At 30.2% G+C, this 21,014-nt stretch overlaps 2 protein-coding genes across 2 annotated transcripts; both read right to left on the bottom strand.

Moving 5' to 3' along the window:
* Positions 1 to 17,809: 17,809 nt before the first annotated feature.
* On the bottom strand, positions 17,810 to 19,177 carry LOC112596828. Its single transcript, XM_025342651.1, has 2 exons — positions 18,109 to 19,177; positions 17,810 to 17,991 (listed from the first exon to the last, which is right to left on the bottom strand). The coding sequence occupies exons 1-2, from the start codon at positions 19,150 to 19,152 to the stop codon at positions 17,827 to 17,829; spliced, it is 1,209 nt and encodes a 402-aa protein (XP_025198436.1). The 5' UTR covers positions 19,153 to 19,177; the 3' UTR covers positions 17,810 to 17,826.
* Positions 19,178 to 19,212: 35 nt separating this feature from the next.
* On the bottom strand, positions 19,213 to 21,008 carry LOC112596836 (zinc finger MYM-type protein 1-like). The gene is made up of 3 exons (XM_025342662.1): positions 20,973 to 21,008; positions 20,784 to 20,918; positions 19,213 to 20,315 (listed from the first exon to the last, which is right to left on the bottom strand). Exons 2-3 carry the CDS (start codon positions 20,845 to 20,847, stop codon positions 19,228 to 19,230), a joined length of 1,152 nt encoding a protein of 383 aa, XP_025198447.1. The 5' UTR covers positions 20,848 to 20,918; positions 20,973 to 21,008; the 3' UTR covers positions 19,213 to 19,227.
* Between the last annotated feature and the right edge of the window lie 6 nt (positions 21,009 to 21,014).

The following is a 21,014-nucleotide window of genomic DNA, read 5'->3' as shown; positions in this document are numbered from 1 at the left end:
CACAAAGAATCAAATAAAAAAAAATAAAAATCTTTACAGCAAATTTGTTACAAAAGGCACATTATACAAGGTGATTAATTTGAGTGTTATATTCATACTTTTTTTAATATTATTATTTTAATAGTTTTATGTGTTGTTATTAAATAAGATTTTTTACAATTTTTATCGTTAAAATTCTTATACATTTTTAATTTAACAATTTTTTTTTCGTGATATTATTTATAGTATACATAAAAATAAAATTTTGAACTATAAGTATTGTAGTTAAGTATTTAATGTTTAAATTAACGAAGTAGGTGGATGGCATACGATATTCCGCAAATGTTGATCCACTTCTCCACTCAATCATAAAATTATCTAATTCTAACTATTTATCTATCCATTCGAGATTCGATTTTTAGAATCAAATTACTTCATAAAACATTTTGATTTAAAATTTAAAATTATAAACGTATGTTGTTATTTAAAGAAGTTAAGACACTAAGAAATAATTAGTGTTAGTAGTTAGAAAACTTTAGTGGCTTACGCCTCGTATTTTATATAATATGCGCGGTTCAACGAACAGTGGGAAAAAAGAGAAATGATCTCAATTCTATATATATATGTATATCTAAATAGGGGCTAAAGGCAGCAGATGACAAATAAAATATTGCCTTAGTACGAAACTGACGGCATTAGATTTGCCATAATGCGCTCCGCGATGTTTGACTGTAAAGTAAAATGTATACGCGCAATACACCGTAAGGAGATCGGGACAATCAACTTTTCTATATTTAGCAGCTTATTCCTCTCTCTCTTTATATATATATATATATATATGTGTGTGTGTGTATATATACATATATACGAAAACTGTAAACGTCCCTATACGAATATTATTATGTAGGTATTGACCACTTCTTCACACTAGTTTGACTAAGTCTACTGTACGATGCGACGTCCGACAACCACGTGTCCACGTCTAAGGACATGGTCAACATAAGACTCATCATAATATAATATATGTTCTTAAGAATTGTCTGTACGACTATATGGATCTATTTGGCGAGTTCATATATCATATCGATTAATCAAACTTGTCATGGGCTCCACGTTCACGTATAATTTATTCAGCTATATATGTCTCTATATAAAATACAACTGTGATATTGCAGCCTATAAGACGTATATACGTTTTTTTCTGACTTTTCAATCAAATTGATTGTGCTTTATATATATATATATATTACTCTGTATGATTTAGTTATTTATATAGAATTATTCGCTGCACAGTTTATTTCCATTTTTTCCCACTTTAATGAAAATTTTAATAAAAATGCTAATTTATGATATTTTAAATTTTTTATATATACTTAAAACCATATTTCCAATTATTCAGATTTTTTAAACCATATTTTAAAGTGTATCCTGTGGTGAATCAAACTATGAAAATATTCATGTGTCTAAGTTAAAACTCAAACAAGTATATAAATAGCTTTTGAGAAATTTTATTATAAATATATACTAAGGTGTATAATAGTCAATAATAAAGTTTTAAAGATACGGTAATGATTATTTGAAAATTTAAATATTTAATATTATTAATATTAATCTATGAACATTCTATATTTTTTAAAACATTATCAAAATGTAATAAATACTATATACAATATTATTACATTGATTTTATATTTTTGATACCGTTTTAAGGAATATTATCTTTACTTTCTATAAATGTAATATATATTTTATTATTTTAATTACTCGAAAACTACTTGTTCAAATATTGATTTAGATACATCAAAATAAATCTTCCAAAAAATCGTCTGCCTAACAGTTAACAGAAAAAAAGGTTGATTTTCCATTTGAAAAAAAAACTAGTTCATATATCCTCACTGCACGCTTTTATGGCATAAAACATCTAAATGATGGAAAATATGGCCCTTAAATATACTTGAAAATATTCAAAACATCAGAATTTGAATAATTTCATATTTACATGGGAAAACTGATTGAATGAACATGCTTGACGAATCACATACTATACACACTGTATTATATGTTTCTACCTATATCTATGTATTACCCCCTTTAAATATTATATCTCGCCAGCGTTATGATAATACCGAATATCACACGATTTATTTTAAGTTTATTTTTGTCGAATGTGCGCACACATCTACGACATCTATGATACATGATACACACACACACCTGCAACTATTCGGTATTTTTTGAATATGATTTATATTCGCGTTGTAAATACGTCGTCATCATGCGCGGTAAACCTAAAAGAAAAAACTAAAAAAATCGTTTCAAAGTAAAACGCGTGTAAAAATATCACGGCTGTACGCTGTTAATTATTGTTGTTTTCATTTTAATTCGTATTATAATTTACAATGTACCTACAGCGTGCATGGAAGTCAGCCAGCAATACGTCACAACGATAAACATACATTATAATAATATAATAATAGCTATTAGTGTAGGTATACTTTATATAAATGCCATGTCATGTCTGAACTTCAACGATGCAACGAAATATTAGACTGCACAATATAATTAATATATATGTATATAACTTGCAGTGCATGGGGAGTATATATATTTTTTTTAAATATTAATTTTTGTTTTTTCAAAAAAATAATAATAATAATAATGTTAATCTATAAAACGCGTTATACCTATATTATCATTTATCGATTGATTGGAAGTATATGGTTTTAAAATTATCAAATTATTACTGAATTATCACTATAATTATTGTGGTTACTGAGCTTAAAAATATAAGACTTGTAGTTGTTGAGCAATGAGTTGTATTATGAAATACATTTATTGCTTGATAAACATAAGAATATTATATTTTGGTAGGTTTACAAGTATATTATATACAACAAGACAAATATCAAGTATAATAACATAATTAAAAACTATTTATTTTTAGAAATGAATCAAAATATATTATTTATTTTGTATAAACATTATGTATTTAATCATTATTTCTTTTCATGTAACGATAGACTAAAAATAAATGGAATCAATGTTGTAGAAAACAACTTAACAATCTACAGTGTATTTCATAAAGTAAAATCGTCCTTCTCTTATATGATCACCGAATCAGATCTGTAATACCTATAAAGTGGTGTGGTAGTGATTTCTATTGAGAATGTGTAATATAATATCGTATATTATTATTATTATTATTATTATATTCCGGCGAAATTAGCAGCGGGGTCGTTTCTGGATGCAATACAATCCACCAATGAATTATCGATAAGGATAACTGTGTAAAATATATTATAAAACCCGATCGACGAATGAATTAAAATTATCGACTTATCCACAAGATTTTCGGATTTTATATGTATCGTATAATTTTTCAACACTCGGAAGTAACATTACAACTATATTATCACGGATCATCGGCTATTTTTATGACATGTACACATGCAACGAATAGTTTAATATAAAATTGGCTACGTTTATGTCATTTATATATATACTATAATACTGACTGATTATAATATAATATTATTATAGCATAAGTACCTATAATATATGAAGTATAAATGAATTTAGAAACTTAATTTTTTCCTCGTGATAAACGGTGTTCTAGTTATACGTGGTATGCCTATATGACTTAACCTATAGCTATTATAATAATATGTATATTAAGTGTGTATGTTCAAATCTCGTATCGTTAAAAACGGCTGTAGAATAATTTTTTCGTGCGATTATAGTTTTAATTTCTTACTAGTGAAACAGGTTATAAACGAATTTATTTCAGCTCAAATTAGTTCGAATTTTATTAAAAGTTAATTAACCAGCGAATATCGTGCGACTGGTATCTATATTATAAATAACTGTTATACGAGCCTATATTGTATACTATACGTCCATCATAAGAATGTTTTATCTTATAATATGTTATATCGATACAAATGATCCAATACGGTCGCGCGTTAGCGCTGGATGTAGCATTATAAAAATTCATATATTATAATATAAAATCCGGCAGCTACATAACAAATTATAGTATCGATCCGCGGAATGGGTAATGAAAAAAAAAACACCAAATCGTATTTCGTCGATTTCTCGTCGACTGCCGTGAATTGTGTCCGTGTGGCCATTTTATTTAGTTAAAAAACAGTAAGTCGAATCTCGTCGTAAAAAAATAATAATGTATAAAACCCAACGACGCTCAGAGTTCCTATATATACAATATATAGATACAAACCGGTCGTTGTTGCGTGGTTTATTTTACATTTGTATACCATCATCGTCGGATTTTATTTAATTGTCGCAAGGATTACACGTGTATAATATATTCAGAGGTCGATATATCGTTTTTAATAACAACCACAATAACAACAACAAAAACATTTTATTACCTACGATAATAACATTGTATTTTGTACTTTCCGTGTGTTGTGGGGTTTGATAAGTTCTTCCGGATTTTACCCTGGAAACATTTTGCCCCTTTATATAACTGCAGAGTTACCTCTTCCGGGCGAAAGACCAGGGTGAGCTCCCAGGAGCCAGGCACCCCGAAAATCCGTCCGTGGTGCCACCTCAGCTTAGGTGCTGTAATGAACTCCTACCGCGGTCAGGACCCGACGGTTTCCCGCCTGAATCAAACCTCTTCTACTAAGGTGTTACTCCCGCAGCCACCACGAGTCCTTCCTCAAGTGCGGCGATTCCGCCACGGACGAGCGCAGGTCCTCTGTATTTTGTACTTTAAAAAATATAGTTTATAATATTATTTACGTATTACGCATGTTATGTACGACAAAGGATGATAAAAAAACTCGAACCAGCATTCGCAGTATGGTATTATCAACAAAGATAATTAATTGGCAATGCAAATGGAAAAGACACTGTGGCATTTGCCCCTCCTGTGAGCTAAATTTTTTCACCAAATTAAGTGTACAAATTAATTACTATACAAATATAAGGCAATTTGATACCAATGAATCATGACTGGTATAAGTAAATTATCTTTAAAAAATACAATAGTAATAATTTTCAATCGATAAGGTTGTATTATCAAAAATGCTATACACCCCATAAGAAAAGTTGTTTATGATATATTTTATAATATCATACTTTTGTGTACCGCAATATTTCTTGATAACATTATAGGACACCTTCATATTAATTAATAATTTTCATAATTATTGAGAGAAAAATAAAATAAATTATTATTTGACATATTATAGCAAATTAGACTACGACTCATATTTGCCGTGCTTCAATCAGTACCTATTCAATGTGCTGTTAATAACTAATAATGTAGTTTATAAAGTGTGATGCTGAAATATTTCAATTTATGGGTAAAAATAAAAGGAGTTTTGGTGCGGTTAGAAAACAAGTTTGTATAGAGCAGATAGTTGCAAATATATTATGTGCGTTCTTTAGATTATAGCATAGAATTGATTTTTTGTTCTAACCCATATATGACGTAATAAAAAATGGAGCTTACTATAATGATCGCCTTAAGGCGCCCACTGCAGATTTAACACGGATCTGAGATGCTGAGATGCGTTAAAAGAGAAACCTGATGAAAGTCGAGGTCCGTCGGTTAGATTCCGGAATCAAAATTTGCACGTAAGACACAAAATTGACTTTGTTTTCCGACTGATTGTAACTATACAATAACAGTCATCGCGTGTGCGCGCGAAAACCGACGCGACGGGCAAATCAGTATGTTCATAAATCGGCCATAACCGCCTCCGTACACACACACACACAAACTCACACACATACCCATACATAAACACTGACGTGGTGTACTATACACACGCAGACGCGTAAAACATCGGGTATTAGGAAGGGTAGACCTTAATTGGCAATTACCCGTGTACTTGACCACTTTTTTTCCTTCCATAATACCATTATATATAAATATTATACGCCAGTACGTGTTTTACAAGACGGGGGAGGAGATATTTTATATTATCGCGTATACATAATATATACGTAGCGTGCAAGTTATTGTTATTGTATATGCGGCACATACCCGCGTTTATAATATATAAAAATATATCATATATGTATTATGTATATAGGTATATACGTATACGGGTTTTCGAATATATATTACGTGCGTATACATATTGTAGTAATTTTTTTTTTACCATTCGTTTTCGGGTACACGTAATTGCATTGTGCGTGCGTGCGGGTCTGTTTGTGTGTGTGTGTTTGTACTGCAACTACCGAAGAATGCGTTCCCGTCGCGTGTTATCGGCCAATAAACGATCTCGCGTAATATTATATATCGCATGTTCGCCCCATAACCGTGTATATATAGTGTATATCTATCTATCTATATATATATATATACAGCTGGCATATACTATCACGACGGCTATCGTGTACTTAAGACGACTATGTGTGTTTATATATATATATATGCCTATAGAGGGAATAAAAAAAATTTGTGTATATATTATAAGTGGTATTATCTGTAATTTTATTATTATAATATCATATTATATTATTATTATCTTATATCGTTTCACGTGATAACAACATTTTTAATAATCCGTGTTTTTATTTTTAATTCTACGACGGCATACGTCGACAAATTCGCTAATTAATATTTTACTACACATACTTGGGACAGTAATACGTATGTTTAAACTACATACTATATATACATATTACTTATATGCATACTTTGCATAATAAAAATGGTATATAAAAACCTCTAATTACCTGTGAGGGGTCGGCCTGCTACAGCCCTTGTCCTGGTTTCTGGAACGTAATAATAATACATTGCACTCTGTCCAAATGGGTGAGGTTTATTTTCACTCTGTCCGTCAGAAATAATAATATATCGATCTTTTATAGACTAAACAACACGCAGTGCAAAAACGCGTAAAAAAATCAACTATTGTTGATATATACTTAGTATTTACCCATATGAATATGCAGCCTGTGCCGTTTATTTGGTGCATGAAACACGCTATATAATATTATATATTAATGCAGTGAGTCAATATTATAACGTCTAGACTTGTTTTCTTCGTATTGCGGCAAACATATAGGCCTATTACACAGAATATATCGATACACCTCTCCTAGAAGTCCGTACAAACATTGTAGATGGATTTCAAAAAAAAAAAAACCCAAAATAAATAAACTATTGACTGTATAGAACAAGAGTCGTAGTGATAAATCTCAGTTGTAAATAACGCAATAAAATGTCGTAAAAAAGTCGCGCACATGCCAATTAGCGACACGACGCCCGTCAGACAGAAACGACTGCGAACACTGTGGATGAGATGAGCCGAGACGTGTGCGCCCCATATGTGAATGAGATAAGCTAAATATATATATACATATATAGTAATCTTAGCCATCGTCTCCTCTCGTCATAACACCGATCAGCTTACTCGAACGTGTTGTATATTATTAGTAAGTATAATTATTATTAAATGTATAGAGAGAGTCAACTTTATCACATTAAACATTTTTTTCGCTGGTGTTAAATTATTTACATAGTATATATTTATAGGCTAAATTATATATGCTAATTTTGTGACTTGACAAATGAAATAGTTTTTTAGTTTCTATTCGATAATTATGCGCCATGTACATTCTTTTAATGATATTATTATAATAAAAATTATGTACCTGCTAAAATTAAAATTCATAATATTATTATTAATTTTGAATTTATGGATTAAGATGTATAAGCTATTAATTATAAAATAAATATATAATATATAAAATTTCTAAAGAGGGAGAAGCTAAATTTTCTTATTCTCCCTCTATATCCATGTTTGTCATTAAACATTTATTATAAATGCATATGGGAATAAATAATTGTTGTGTATATCACACGCATATCATTTTAACAAGCCTTTTAAAAGCTATTACGCCATATACATATTAGGGTTATATTTTACATTATAGCAGCCATAAATAACAGAAATAATAATTATCATATCTATCGATTACATCTTCTCACAGTATTTATAATAGGTACTTTCTATTTAATATTAAGTATGATTACAAAAATATATTTTAATTTGGAATTAATTTGAGGGCCATATTTAGGTATTAGCTATACCCTAGTCATGTCAATTTTCAATGCCTCGTCATTCGCGCCTTAAACGCAAAAGCGACATGGATCAACCAAATGGGTATAGGCATCTTATACAGAATGTATCGACACACATTTTCTAGGAGTCTATATAAATATTGTTGATGAGTTCAAAAGAAAATAAACTATATTAATTTCATTAGAATGAATAACATTTTATTATGATTTTTATTTAATTTTAAACAATATAATATAAAATCTATTCTCGTAAACAACACTAAACGTTAAACTGTATTTGTGTTTATATTATCATTTACAACGATTGGAATACGAGAAGATCACCATGAGCCACAACAATAAATATTATCTAGGTATATGCCATAATATTAAGAGTCAAAATAAAATAAATCATTTCGTAATTATATCGTACACAGCGTGGTCGACGTCTCAGTGTTATTATTTACTGTGGTCTGTGACAGACGACAGTATAAGGTTTCAATACATTCAACGATGTTGTATAATTAAAATATACACATTTAAATATTACACCCTTATAATATACATATACAAGCCTCTACAAACCATTTAATTAAAAATATTTTATAGTTGCAGTTAAATATTTTAACACATACAAATCGTTAATTTTTTTTTTTTTATATGAATACAATTTTGTTTTACTTATCGCTACTTCAGATCGTTCATTTATATTATTCCATTTACAAACATCCGGAGAAAAAAATAACGCTTCATATAATAACATTTACGTTATCTTGTTTCCGTAAAAACGACACTAGCCAGCATAGCCGCCGCGCCGTGCGATTACACAATACAGCACTGCGATACAATGCGATCACGCAGACAGTACGCATCAAGAACCCCTTTTTGGAAAATAGTGTTATCACAACATTATTCAGTGCTCCGTTTTTTGATCGCAGCTTTCCATATAATATAATATATACAATGTGTACTTATATTGTATTATATGTATGTCTGCGGTGAGATCAAATCGCATACACAATGCGCGTATAAAATCGTATAATTAAAAATTGAAAAAGACTATAATTAAAATCGCATATGATATTATGTATTCTATCCGACATATTCTATATTACCGGGTGCGCGTCGCTTAAACGGTATATTGTATATTATACTCTTTCCATTTTTCTCCCCTTTTTCCTTTTTTTTTTTTTATTATATATTTTATATTTGCAGAGATTCGTCGACGGTCTATATTACACTACGAGTATATAATATAACACTATAACAAGGGGGAGGAAGCTCGTCGGAGCGAGAAAAAAAACCCATTGAAAATACAGCCCATTGTCGATGATAACGCGAAATTGAAATTTACGACCGAATAAAGGGTCCTAATATACACGAGCGTTTTCGCCTCTTATGTATGTACCTACGTATATATACGCGATATACACACATACACACATATAAATATAATGTATATATAGTGCATATTTGCTAATGCTGTAGTATATAATTTGATTTCTATATAGTTAAAACACGGCGTCGGCGATGACGTTTCGATTATTTACGACGGTTTTCGACAATCGTTTATGCATAAGTGCACGGATATTGTTTAAAAATACATTATATGATTCGTACATATGATATATAATTTTTAATGGCATATAGGTATAATATTATAATACACCTACGATTAAACGACAATACTTTTAAATGTATTTATAAAGTGCTCGTCCGTATAGTATGTATAGTGGGACAGTGGGGTATAGCCATATATACATTGCATTTCGCTCGCATATGCTCGCCGCATGAGAAATCGACCCCTCATCGATTATAAGCACGTAATCAAAAATAACCCACACGTTCGTTTTCGTCCCTTTTTGACTGATATTCCTGAAATTATATATGATTTAATAACTTCGTATTATTACGTTCGCGAATAATATGATTACGATATATATATATATATACCTAATGAAATGTGTTTAAGTACATTATTAATATTTATTTTATTCTATTTACAACTTTAATAATTATGTTATACGCGTTTTATCATAGTCAACCATTCAATCATCTCTCGCTAACATGTCTTCCCCTAAATTCGTTAAACTGTGTACGAATCGCAATAATAACATTATGTTATTTATTATCACTCACGTGCGGTAATAGTATTTTGAAAGTAGAAAGTAGCCTTTTTCAAACTAATTTACAATAATACAAAACGTCTATTAAATGCTTCTCACTGATCATATTTTAATGTGTCCTAAGCAAACAGCGTATTGCGATGTTTTATGGTCGTTTTGGATCATGCATTCATTATTCATTACTGTTATAATATTATATTTTATAATATAATTTCCAAAAAACTATTATAGGCTGCTATTAAATATTGTAAATATAGTTTATTTAAAAATAATCAGTAATTAAACAGCCCTAGATTGTTATAACATTTTATACAAATGACAGCCATAATTAACAGCTCTAGACTGTTAACGATTTTTGCTTGAAAAAATGTGATGATATTTATAGCTATTTTTTGAAACAACAATACACTTATTATGTATATTATTGAATGTTGTTTAAAAATCATACAAGCAATGGAGCGTTGAAAATAACTAGTATATAAATACAGATAACTACATTTATATTTATTATGTTTAATAAATAATTCGATAATTCGGTATGATTTATTAAATTTAAATTTTATAGTTAATACTATTGAGTATTGATTATAATTCATTAACGACTACATAGTGACTACTATCTTGTTCCACTAGCGTGCTGATCAAAATTGATCGCCCCTTAGCGCATTCCTACGCTAAAACCAACAACCACAATTTATATGAAAATATCATGATTTATAAAATAATTATATCATAATAATAATTTATCAGTTATATATTCATGATAAAACTATAACATACGATAGGTATCGTTGTGATTTCTTATGTAAAATTTTCATAAGTTTGGTTGACGGTTTGGTCTTCTATTCAAGTTTGTGTCAATTTTAAGCTTCAAAATATTAATTTTAAAATAAGCCCACGAAGACAATAATATAAGTAGGTATATACGGTAGTATAGACATTTTATAATTATGTCCAGATGGAGATTAGTGGCTGCTTATTACTCCTTGCCGATTATTTAAGTATAATATATAATATTAAAACGGTAGGTAGGTATGAGTAATCATGATCTGTAGAGATAAGATCTTCGTATTCGGTTTATGACATTGCGTGTCTCATCACTATGATGAAATCATTTATCTAATTTATCTGATTTATCTAATGATTAATGCATTTTTAGTGAAATAAAAAAGTATTAAAATGTTTGGTTATATCTTTTATGTATAATTTTAAATAATTATAAAGTAATAACTTTGAAAAAATGAAAGTTTTTAAGTATTCAACTTTTTTGAATGTCATCCTACATTTTTTAATTCATATTCTACAGTTGAATATTTTTCCTAAGTGACTTTGTATATAAAAATCAATATTTGAAAAAGTAATAATTACTAATTTACTAGTTATGAGTTAAATTTAATTATTTGTATAGGAAAAACATTTTTCTGAGTATTATTTACACCATGTGCCAATCCATTCTGATCGCCAAAACTAATTAACTACTTGTTCGAAATTTGATTCTTCAAACGATATAATAGTTGGTAAAATTAATTTTTTTTTTTAATTTATGATTGCTTTAAATTATTAAAAAAAATATTTTAAAACCGTTTTAATAAATAACATAGAGATAATGATGAGAGTAAAATTTTAAAAAGAATTATCGTGTTTAAAGTATAAATTATAACAAGTATATACCTACTATGCATAATATACTTTTGGATTATACAGTATACCAGTATACGCCTATTTAAAAGTAAGCGGCGAATAATAATAATGCGTTTTTATTGGTAATGGCGTGCATTGTGCACAATTTGACTGGTTTGAGTGGCACTCAGGAAAAACGAATAGTCACACTGGGGGGGAGGGGAATCTTAAATACACGCTCATCACCGGTATCGCGGTCGATGAACAGCGTTATTAGATACATATTATTATTATACTATTAAGCACGGTGGATGTAGTTTCTTTTTACGAACCGCATATTATGTTTTAACATATTATATTATAGTATTATGCTATAATATTTATTTCAGTATATTACCTACAAACTCTGGCGATGGTATATTTAGGTACGTGTTTTGTGACCGATTTAAGTGTTCGAAAAATATGTGATAGGACTTTACCCTTTTCTCTGATGTATTTGCCGAAAATTCGAATAATAAGTAATTGAAAGTATATAATTTATTATTATGTTGTATGTATATTGTGCATATAATAAGTATAATAACATAATATCTGTTAAACGTTATCGCGACCACCGTTTGTAAATCGGCTTAACAACTATTATACTACGTCGTCGTATCCGCCCGCGTTAAAACATTTTTCATCATACGTACAGTAATATAATGTAATAAACGCGAGCCGCGTGTGCAACGAGCATTTCCGTACGAATTCACTCGAATACAATATAATATAAGCTACACGTGTAAGTACGCGTATACTGCAGACACAAAAGACAACACAATATTATCTTGTCACTCGCGGTGTGCGGTTCGGAGCTCCCTTTTATTATTATTACAGTCAAACGCGTCGGGTTTGGCGCGGATGGACTTTTTGACGTTTGTCACGGGGGTGGAAAAAAAATAAAAATGGGCGGACGGACAGACGGGTGACACAATAATAATAATAATAATAACTGCATGACAACGATCCGAGTCTGCGGCGTACGCGAACGCGTGTATGTACGGCGATATAACGACAACAATAATAATAATAATATATCTGATTATAGATTACGGGCGAATGGTGAAAAATGTCATTTGCGAGTGTGTATAATGTTCGCGTACGCGTCGTATGGCGCGAGCGATCGGAGGGGAACGAGTACAAAACACCGCCGCCGATGATACCCCATTCAATTAACTCGGTCCCGAGGCGGCAACACGGCCTCTCCTCTTATCGCGTGCCCGGCTGACAGGCTCAGTATAAAATAAACGCGAATTATAAAAGTCTCACCAACTATATGTATTATACGTTATATTGTGATATGTGAATATGTGATGGCAAATAATAATAATAATAATCACAAAAATGCACTAAGCACGTAAAACGCGTACGATGATATATTATAACATTAACACTAAATTATTATAATGTGGGTGTACTACGGCTACAGGCGAGCGCAGAGATGTTTACGATGATATCGTTATGGCTGTTCAAAAATATATGATGAGCGTTCGATTAATCGTGTTCGCGACCTGGACGGTCTGACAATATTAAAAGTCGTCTAATACTCTACGCGCAGACACAACCTATGATATGCAATATGCATATAAAATACAGCCATACAGCTGGTTAACCTATACAGGCTATAGGCTACTGTGTTTTATTTAGTTTTCAAATTCGTATACATTATTATTATTTGGTTGTATTGGTTATAATAATATAATTCCCGAATTCCGTGATTTAGTGGTTCGGTATGAGAGATCTACCAAGTAATCATTTTAACCCCAAAACAAGTATCTTGATAATTTATAATAAGTATTGTATTACAAAAGTATATTTATATGTATAGAACTATGTACGATATGATTGCTATAAGGTATGCAAAAATGTATCGATATAAAAAAAAAAAAATAATAATAAAATAACTTTTGACAGGATGCCATACGTCCATACTTGTATGACGTGAGGTGTATCCGTCTTATACACACCTAACCTTTGCATCTAGTCGACAAGCAAAACCGATCTTTCACTGTTATAGCTTCAATATTATACTGACTTTACTAGGTATTATCAAACAAAACATGTTAAGAACATTATTTGTATTTGCACGTTGGTTTTTATGATATTTAAATGTTTATATAAGTTATGAGTGTTATTTTTAATATTAAATTTGGAAATAGGTCAATTCACTCTAAGTAACAAATGAGTAAGAATATAAGTTAGGTTCTACGAATTCACAATAGTAGGTATATGTTTGTCAGATGAAAACAATTTAATATGCGGGTGTGGCATCCTCTTAGCACTACAAGGTTTAAAGGTTATATTTTTTAGACAAAATAGTATCATATTATATTATTTTAATAGGTTCACGTATATTATAAGATCTCTGAAACGAAACTTTTCACCATTCGTGCAGTTCAGAAAATGTGTACAATACAATATATACATATTATCTATATGCACGAACCATGTAGAAAAACGCTTATAAATGTATTTATATTTTATACCGTTAATAGCACACGACTAGTTGTCAGGAAGACCTCCACCGCGAATGATGACGGGACCGATACGGTCAAACGTCCGGTGACGACTAATGAAGATATCACACACATATATATACCTACGACACACCTATATATATAATTCGTTTGTAACAATACTGATTCATATTATAACGATAGTCGTTTAAACAGTGTATACTGTATATAGGTAACGTATAGCTGATCCGCGAGAGACGCACATCGAGTCGTTTTCTATCGGATTTATATTATTATTATTATTATTATTATACCTTTGAATTATTCAAATCGAAAATGCCCACGCCCGTCTACCGCACACAAACACGATCCGTAAACACACGCACTCACACTCGAGACACAACACCGGTATCGTGTAGGTAATCAATTATTATATTTTACCTGTGGAACAGCATCAGCAGACGCAAAACAGCAGCATCGAAAACCCACCAAACTAATGATCATTGTCACCGCTGCCACTGCCGTGTACACATAATAATATACGGGGTATCCAAATGCAGGTATTATACACAATACGTATAATAATGTATGGTAGGTACCTGCTCCCAGTTCCCAGTGAGTTTAATTAAACGACGCCGTGTGCACAGTGGCTGTGGCTAATTGATTGCCGATCGGTCGATAGTATAACAGTCAGTCTGTCGTCGTCGTGACTACAATGAAATTACAATAATATATTATTATTATTATCGTTGTTTTAAACCGGCAGCATGGCGCGAAGGTAGAAAATAATAATGTACTGATATCCGCACCCCACACATTTTGTAGTATATTATATAATATAGTAAATAGAGATAATATTACCTCGTTATAATATCTAATATTATATAATATTTGAATTAAACATGTCAACTTGACTAATTAAAAAAAATTGAGACAAAAATAAAATCGGTATTAGAAATAAAAATTAAAATATTTGATGATTTGTGATGTGTTTGTTTCATAAGAACTGAAATTGAACCAAAAAGATACAGTTATTTGTTTTTTCTGTGGATACTTCTTTGAATATTAAATTTACATTCATAAAAATTTAAATTAGGTACACTTTTATTTTTAAGTTTTTGAAAATTTGAAGTTAAGTTCAAATATGTTACACCGGTTCTAATAACAACACAAATTTGAAACTGTGAAGAACTCAAAATTAAATCCTAGTTTTTAACCGAAAATAATATAGAGTAACAATCGTAAAATATTAATTACTCATTATTAGAGTTATTGCTGTATTTACCTACCTTAGGCAACCATCTATAAATACACATAGTTTGAAAAAGATAGTGTATGCTTGTGTTTCATCTTGGATTTTGGTATTGCAAACTTTTTTTTATGTAGTTTTAGAATTCAGTGCTGCAGTATCAACTTTAAACGCATTGCCGTATTGGTACCTACTATTATTATGTTTGCTGAGCTCGAAAATTCACTTCCGCTTTTAGGACATATAGGTATGTGACATGAAAGTTGCAACAGATAAAGGGAACGATATTACATAGAAGTTACAATATTATTGTATCGATCACGATACTCAGACGAAATCATAATAATTTTCGCAAATAACAAGGCAACACGCGACGGCGCGTGAAAACCGTTTACGCCCAAATAATAATCAATTTCGGAGTAATCACGATATAATCGCACTCCGTCGACGACGTTTCGTTTAGCTTCGAAGCGGCAGTTGAAAGAACTCAATACGTATTATACTGTAGTTGTATATATATTATTTTAATATAGCTTTAAATTGAACTCGAGAAAATATAAAAGCGATACCATTACCGGGGGCGTGCTTGCGATAACAGCGCGTATAAAATATAGTCTCAATTAAGTTACAAAAAAAAAAAAAAAAAATAAGTAAATAAATAAAAATACGAAAATAAGCGAACAGGGCTGAGCATTTTATTCGGAGAAAACTAATACGATCGATAATATATAATATTGTTTAGCGATCAAGTGATTTACCATACCTATTATATTTAAACTGCTATCAATGAAGACCACAACCAATCGATTCTTTTGCGAACATTATACATTTATACGCAGGATTTTGTTTATTTCGATAGTATACGTAACCTAATAACCTAAGGTAGTAAGGTATTAATAATATACAATATCCAAAAAAAGCGTTGCTGGTTTAGTGCCATTAAGTATGCCGATTATATTATTATAGTATTATATTATACACTAGTCTTTGAATAATGAACCTACATTTTAAGTATTAAACCCTATCGAAAACCTGTTATTATCATTATTTATTTAACGATTTACCCCGAGAACGGGTACAAAACAAACACACGTTTTAGATGTAGACTATATAGTATGGGTTTCTTGTTATTATTATTTTATATTGAAAAATTATGTTTTCGTCACGCACACGATCCAATGTTTATTAACACACACACACAGGCGCGCACGCGTACATTCATTGACGTGCAGTATAGCGTACCTACTACCTATAATATCCATGTGAGAGTGTTTGCCTTAAATAATTATTATCGTCAAGATGCAAATGAGGTCGAAAACCTCACCGCCCCGCGCGAGCAAAAAAAATACACTTCGTGATACAGCGCGTTTATCTGATTTATGCGAACCATCTTATTCATATTATAATTATATAAACATACATAGTATTTATATTATAATATAATATTAAAAATTATTATAAATTATGATACGCCGAGATTGTTGCATTTGTCGTCGTTGTCATGAGGAGACTCGTTATTATAATTAAATAATGCACGCTTACAAAATGTAACTATAAGTATATATGTATATATATATATATATATATGTATTTATGTATTTATTTTGATACCTAACCATTTTATAATTAGATTTATATAATATAATGTTCATAGACGTGAACTGAGATGGTATTCTCCTTCGACTTTCGTAGGGAAACCTCATATGGGTAAGCTAAATGCGAATTGTGCAATATTATAAACTATTTAGTTAAAATGAATTTCTGCAAAAGTCATTTATCAATACTAGGCCTTTACTTTTTATACATTATAATTATAACAATTAAAATTTGTATTTTACCAATCTGTAACAATTGTATAATTATCAATTAGTATTGTTTTCGCGCTCAGGTATCCAATTTTTGAAGGGAAAGCAAATGAAGATAGAGTACAGCGGTGGACAGATGGAGATGTTATTATAAGTGTAGGTGTATCTATGTTTATAACATAATATTATTGTCGTGAGCGCCAGTGGCGGCGTGAACTTTTTTAGTCTTTGAAGCATATTGTATATTTTAAACATTTTGACCACCCCCCCCTCATTGCCCCCCCCCCCCCCCGATTAAATTTTTTTCTGAAAATCATATAGGCAACTATAAAATCTCAATAATTTCACATATTATTATTTATTAATTAATTATAATTACATAATAAATATATAAATATACATGTTTCTTTCATGTAGGTACATAATACATATTAATGTATAATTTAATTTTATAGATACATGTATACAATTATTTTTTAAAACTGCAGAAGTGGCATAATCACATTTATTTAAATATCAGCTTATCTCTTAATAAATCTGACGACATAGCATACACATTAATTGCTTCTTCATAATTGATACTTATATCTCTTTCGCAGCTAAGAATCATCAAACTTTCCAATCGATCTTGTCCAATGGTTGAACGTAGTCTAGTCTTGATTAATTTAACCTGTAATAAAATGTACATGAAACGATGAAACTATGAAAAACTATAACTTCCAAGTTCAAACTATTTTTGATAAAAAATAAAACAAAATAAATAATTATGTTAGAAACGCAAGATTACCTTTGAAAATGCTCTCTCTGCAGATGCAGATGAGGCAGGTATTGTCAGTAAACCTTTGTAAGCCAAGTATAAATTGGGGAAAGTTTGACTCAAATTGTAGTTAGATAAAACTTTAATAATTTGTTGTGATGTAATTGATGTATTTTCTTCACCGTCACTATCGGTCGAACTTTCAGAGCATTCATTTTGTTCCTTAGAAATATTCTTATGCAATTGCTTTGGCAGCGTTGGACAGCTATCAAGTAAACCCTTTAATGATGAACTCAAAGTTAAATATTTATTTTTTAAATCGTTTATAGTAATTCCAGGTAACCAATCCTCAATTTCATTAAATGCATCCTTTGGTAATGTCTTGTTTATACCATTACTATACTTCAATATTCGTTGAGGAGATAATAGACATAAGTCTTTTAATATTTCTCTTGACTGGTCGAATCTCATAGAAATGGACATTATAATAGCATCAAGGACAATAAAGTATACTTCAGTTTTATAACGGTCAGTAGGTGATAAACATACTTCATCCACAATAAGTTCTCCTGGCATAACTTTCCGCCGTCTGGGTCGGAGAACTTTAAACTCTGTCTCACGTACATTATTTTTATTCACAAACAATTTGGTTTCGTCAACTAATTTCAAATATTCTTCATCTGTTCTAAGACTTTGCAACCTTTTTCTGGAATCATCGACTAGTGCTAATGCTTGTATAAAATCTAAGTTCTTAGACTGAAGATATTTAGACAATGGAGAAGTAATTGAAAATATATTTTGTATAAAAATCATTGTAATAACAAACATATAAGAGTTTATAGCTGTTTCTAAACCTTTTGCTTTTGACAATGAGTCACGGTCAGAATCATCAGAAGTTTGCAAAAATTGTAATGTTTGTACTAATGCTTTATATTTTTCAAATATTACAGTTAATGCTCTATCATGAGAAGTCCACCTAGTTGTCGAAAAATGTTTAAGACGGCGTATAGGTTTATTTGGATAGTTCTTGTTTTGTAATTCTACAAATTTTGCGGTTCTTTTGCGAGCTTTCATTTATTAATTTAATGCCTGTAAATCGCCGAAAAAGTTCCTTGTTTCTAAACATATGTCACAAGTGTCTACAATGACTCAATTAAGTACATGTGCAAAGCACCAAACATAAATTGCTCGTGGGTTATGGTTTTGTATATGTGTCCTCAAACCGGAATACACTCCTTGCATTGATGCAGCGCCATCATATCCTTGAGCACAAAGATGTTCTTTCCAGTTCAAATTATTATTTTCAGTTATATTACAAAAAACCTGAAACATGCCAAATCCAGTTGCATCTTGGGTAGTTGTTAGAGCTAGAAGACGTTCATAGATTTCTCCATCAAAAACATATCTAATAACTAAGCAAAATTGCTCTAATTTTGATACGTCAGTAGTGGTATCAATTATTACAGAAAATATACCAGCTTTTTTAACTTCACTCAAAATTGTTGAACGAACAATATTTGATAATATACTTAATAGTTTGTTTTGGGTATCGTGTGATAAGAAAGTAAGTCGATTTCGTTTGTGCTGTTCAATTGTATTTAAATGGTGCTGTAACGTTGGATGATACTTGGCAAACATTTTAATTAATTCTAAAAAGTTTCCTTGATTGGTTGAAAATGATGATTCATCATGACCTCGCAGTGCAATATTCTGTCGAGCCATAAATATTAGAGAATCAATAATAACCCTAAGTATTTCCCTATTTTCAGAAATTTGTATATTAGAACCTTGGATAATTTGTGCATCAATACGATTATGACTTTCATACAATGCTCTACTTAAAACAGATTGAATATGATCATTGCAGCTTTCATGGTTTTCAATATTTATTTTTATATTTCTATAATCTACAGTTCCAACTGAGGCAATTGTAAGTTTTTGAGCTTTTGGCAAACCAAATATTTTACAGGTAGTACAAAATACTTTGTCAAGAGATGATGAGTATGATAGCCACGAACGTTTGATAATTTCACCACATGGCTGTGTTTTAAAATAATATTTTTCATGAAAACAACGTACACTGCCATGAGAGTCATTTGTTTTTGGAAACTGCCAGTTACTCAACTCCATAGGGGAAGGCTGACTAACACCAAGATTTAAGAAATAACCTTTTAAACCGCTGGGTATCAACTTTGGCCATTTACCAGGATCATTATCAAACATTACTGTGGTCTTATCTATGATAAAAACAAAAATATATACATTAAAAAAAAAATAAATAATCAAATAACAATAAGAAACTTTAACTAATAAAATAGGTGTGTATTGTTAATCATGCTTTTTTTAATTTAGAGTTTTTTTTAAGTAAAAATGTAAAATGAACTGCCCATAACTTTTTCTCCCAGAGACCCTAAATGAGAACTATAGGTACTTACCTACTATTATGATGTTATGAACAGTCATTGACTAGTATTTGAATAAAATACTTTTTGTTACACAAATTAATTTTGTCAATGTAATTTTTATTTAATAGATACCTACTGTTAGACAATAGTTAAACTTTTTAATATAAACTATTTCAATTATTAAAACTACAAAAAAAATCATACCACTAAACTTAATAAAAAAAAAAAAATGAATAAAAAATACACAGCTATCTACCTAATCACAAATCTATAAATAATATGTATATTTAAAATTAATACCTGACACGGATGATTCAATATTCAAGATTGATGATTCAGTTTCAGTACACATTTTTTTCGGCATTAAAATACTTATATCTTCTAACGATTTAGTTGGCGTTCGCGTTGTTTTAACTACTAACTCAGGTTCTTCAACTATAAAATTTATAATTTTATTATTTAATAAAATAACTATCTTAATGTTTATACCTGACACGGATGATTCAATATTCAAGATTGATGATTCAGTTT

This window comes from Melanaphis sacchari, unplaced genomic scaffold (genome assembly GCF_002803265.2).
Source record: "Melanaphis sacchari strain LSU unplaced genomic scaffold, SCAv2.0 Contig0_pilon_pilon, whole genome shotgun sequence".
NCBI lineage: Eukaryota > Metazoa > Arthropoda > Insecta > Hemiptera > Aphididae > Melanaphis > Melanaphis sacchari.
The sequence above is the reverse complement of the archived record's forward strand: the minus strand, read 5'-3'. Positions and strand labels throughout refer to the sequence as shown.

Bases quoted from the DNA above. Each gene is read 5' to 3' on its own strand.
- LOC112596828 (XM_025342651.1), bottom strand. From the start codon at position 19,152: ATGAAAGCTCGCAAAAGAACCGCAAAATTTGTAGAATTACAAAACAAG. The intron at 17,992-18,108 runs GTAATCTTGCGT...ATTTTATTACAG, and splicing joins CAGAGAGAGCATTTTCAAAG to GTTAAATTAATCAAGACTAG.
- LOC112596836 (XM_025342662.1), bottom strand. From the start codon at position 20,847: ATGCCGAAAAAAATGTGTACTGAAACTGAATCATCAATCTTGAATATT. The intron at 20,316-20,783 runs GTATTAATTTTA...TTTTTATCATAG, and splicing joins TATTGAATCATCCGTGTCAG to ATAAGACCACAGTAATGTTT.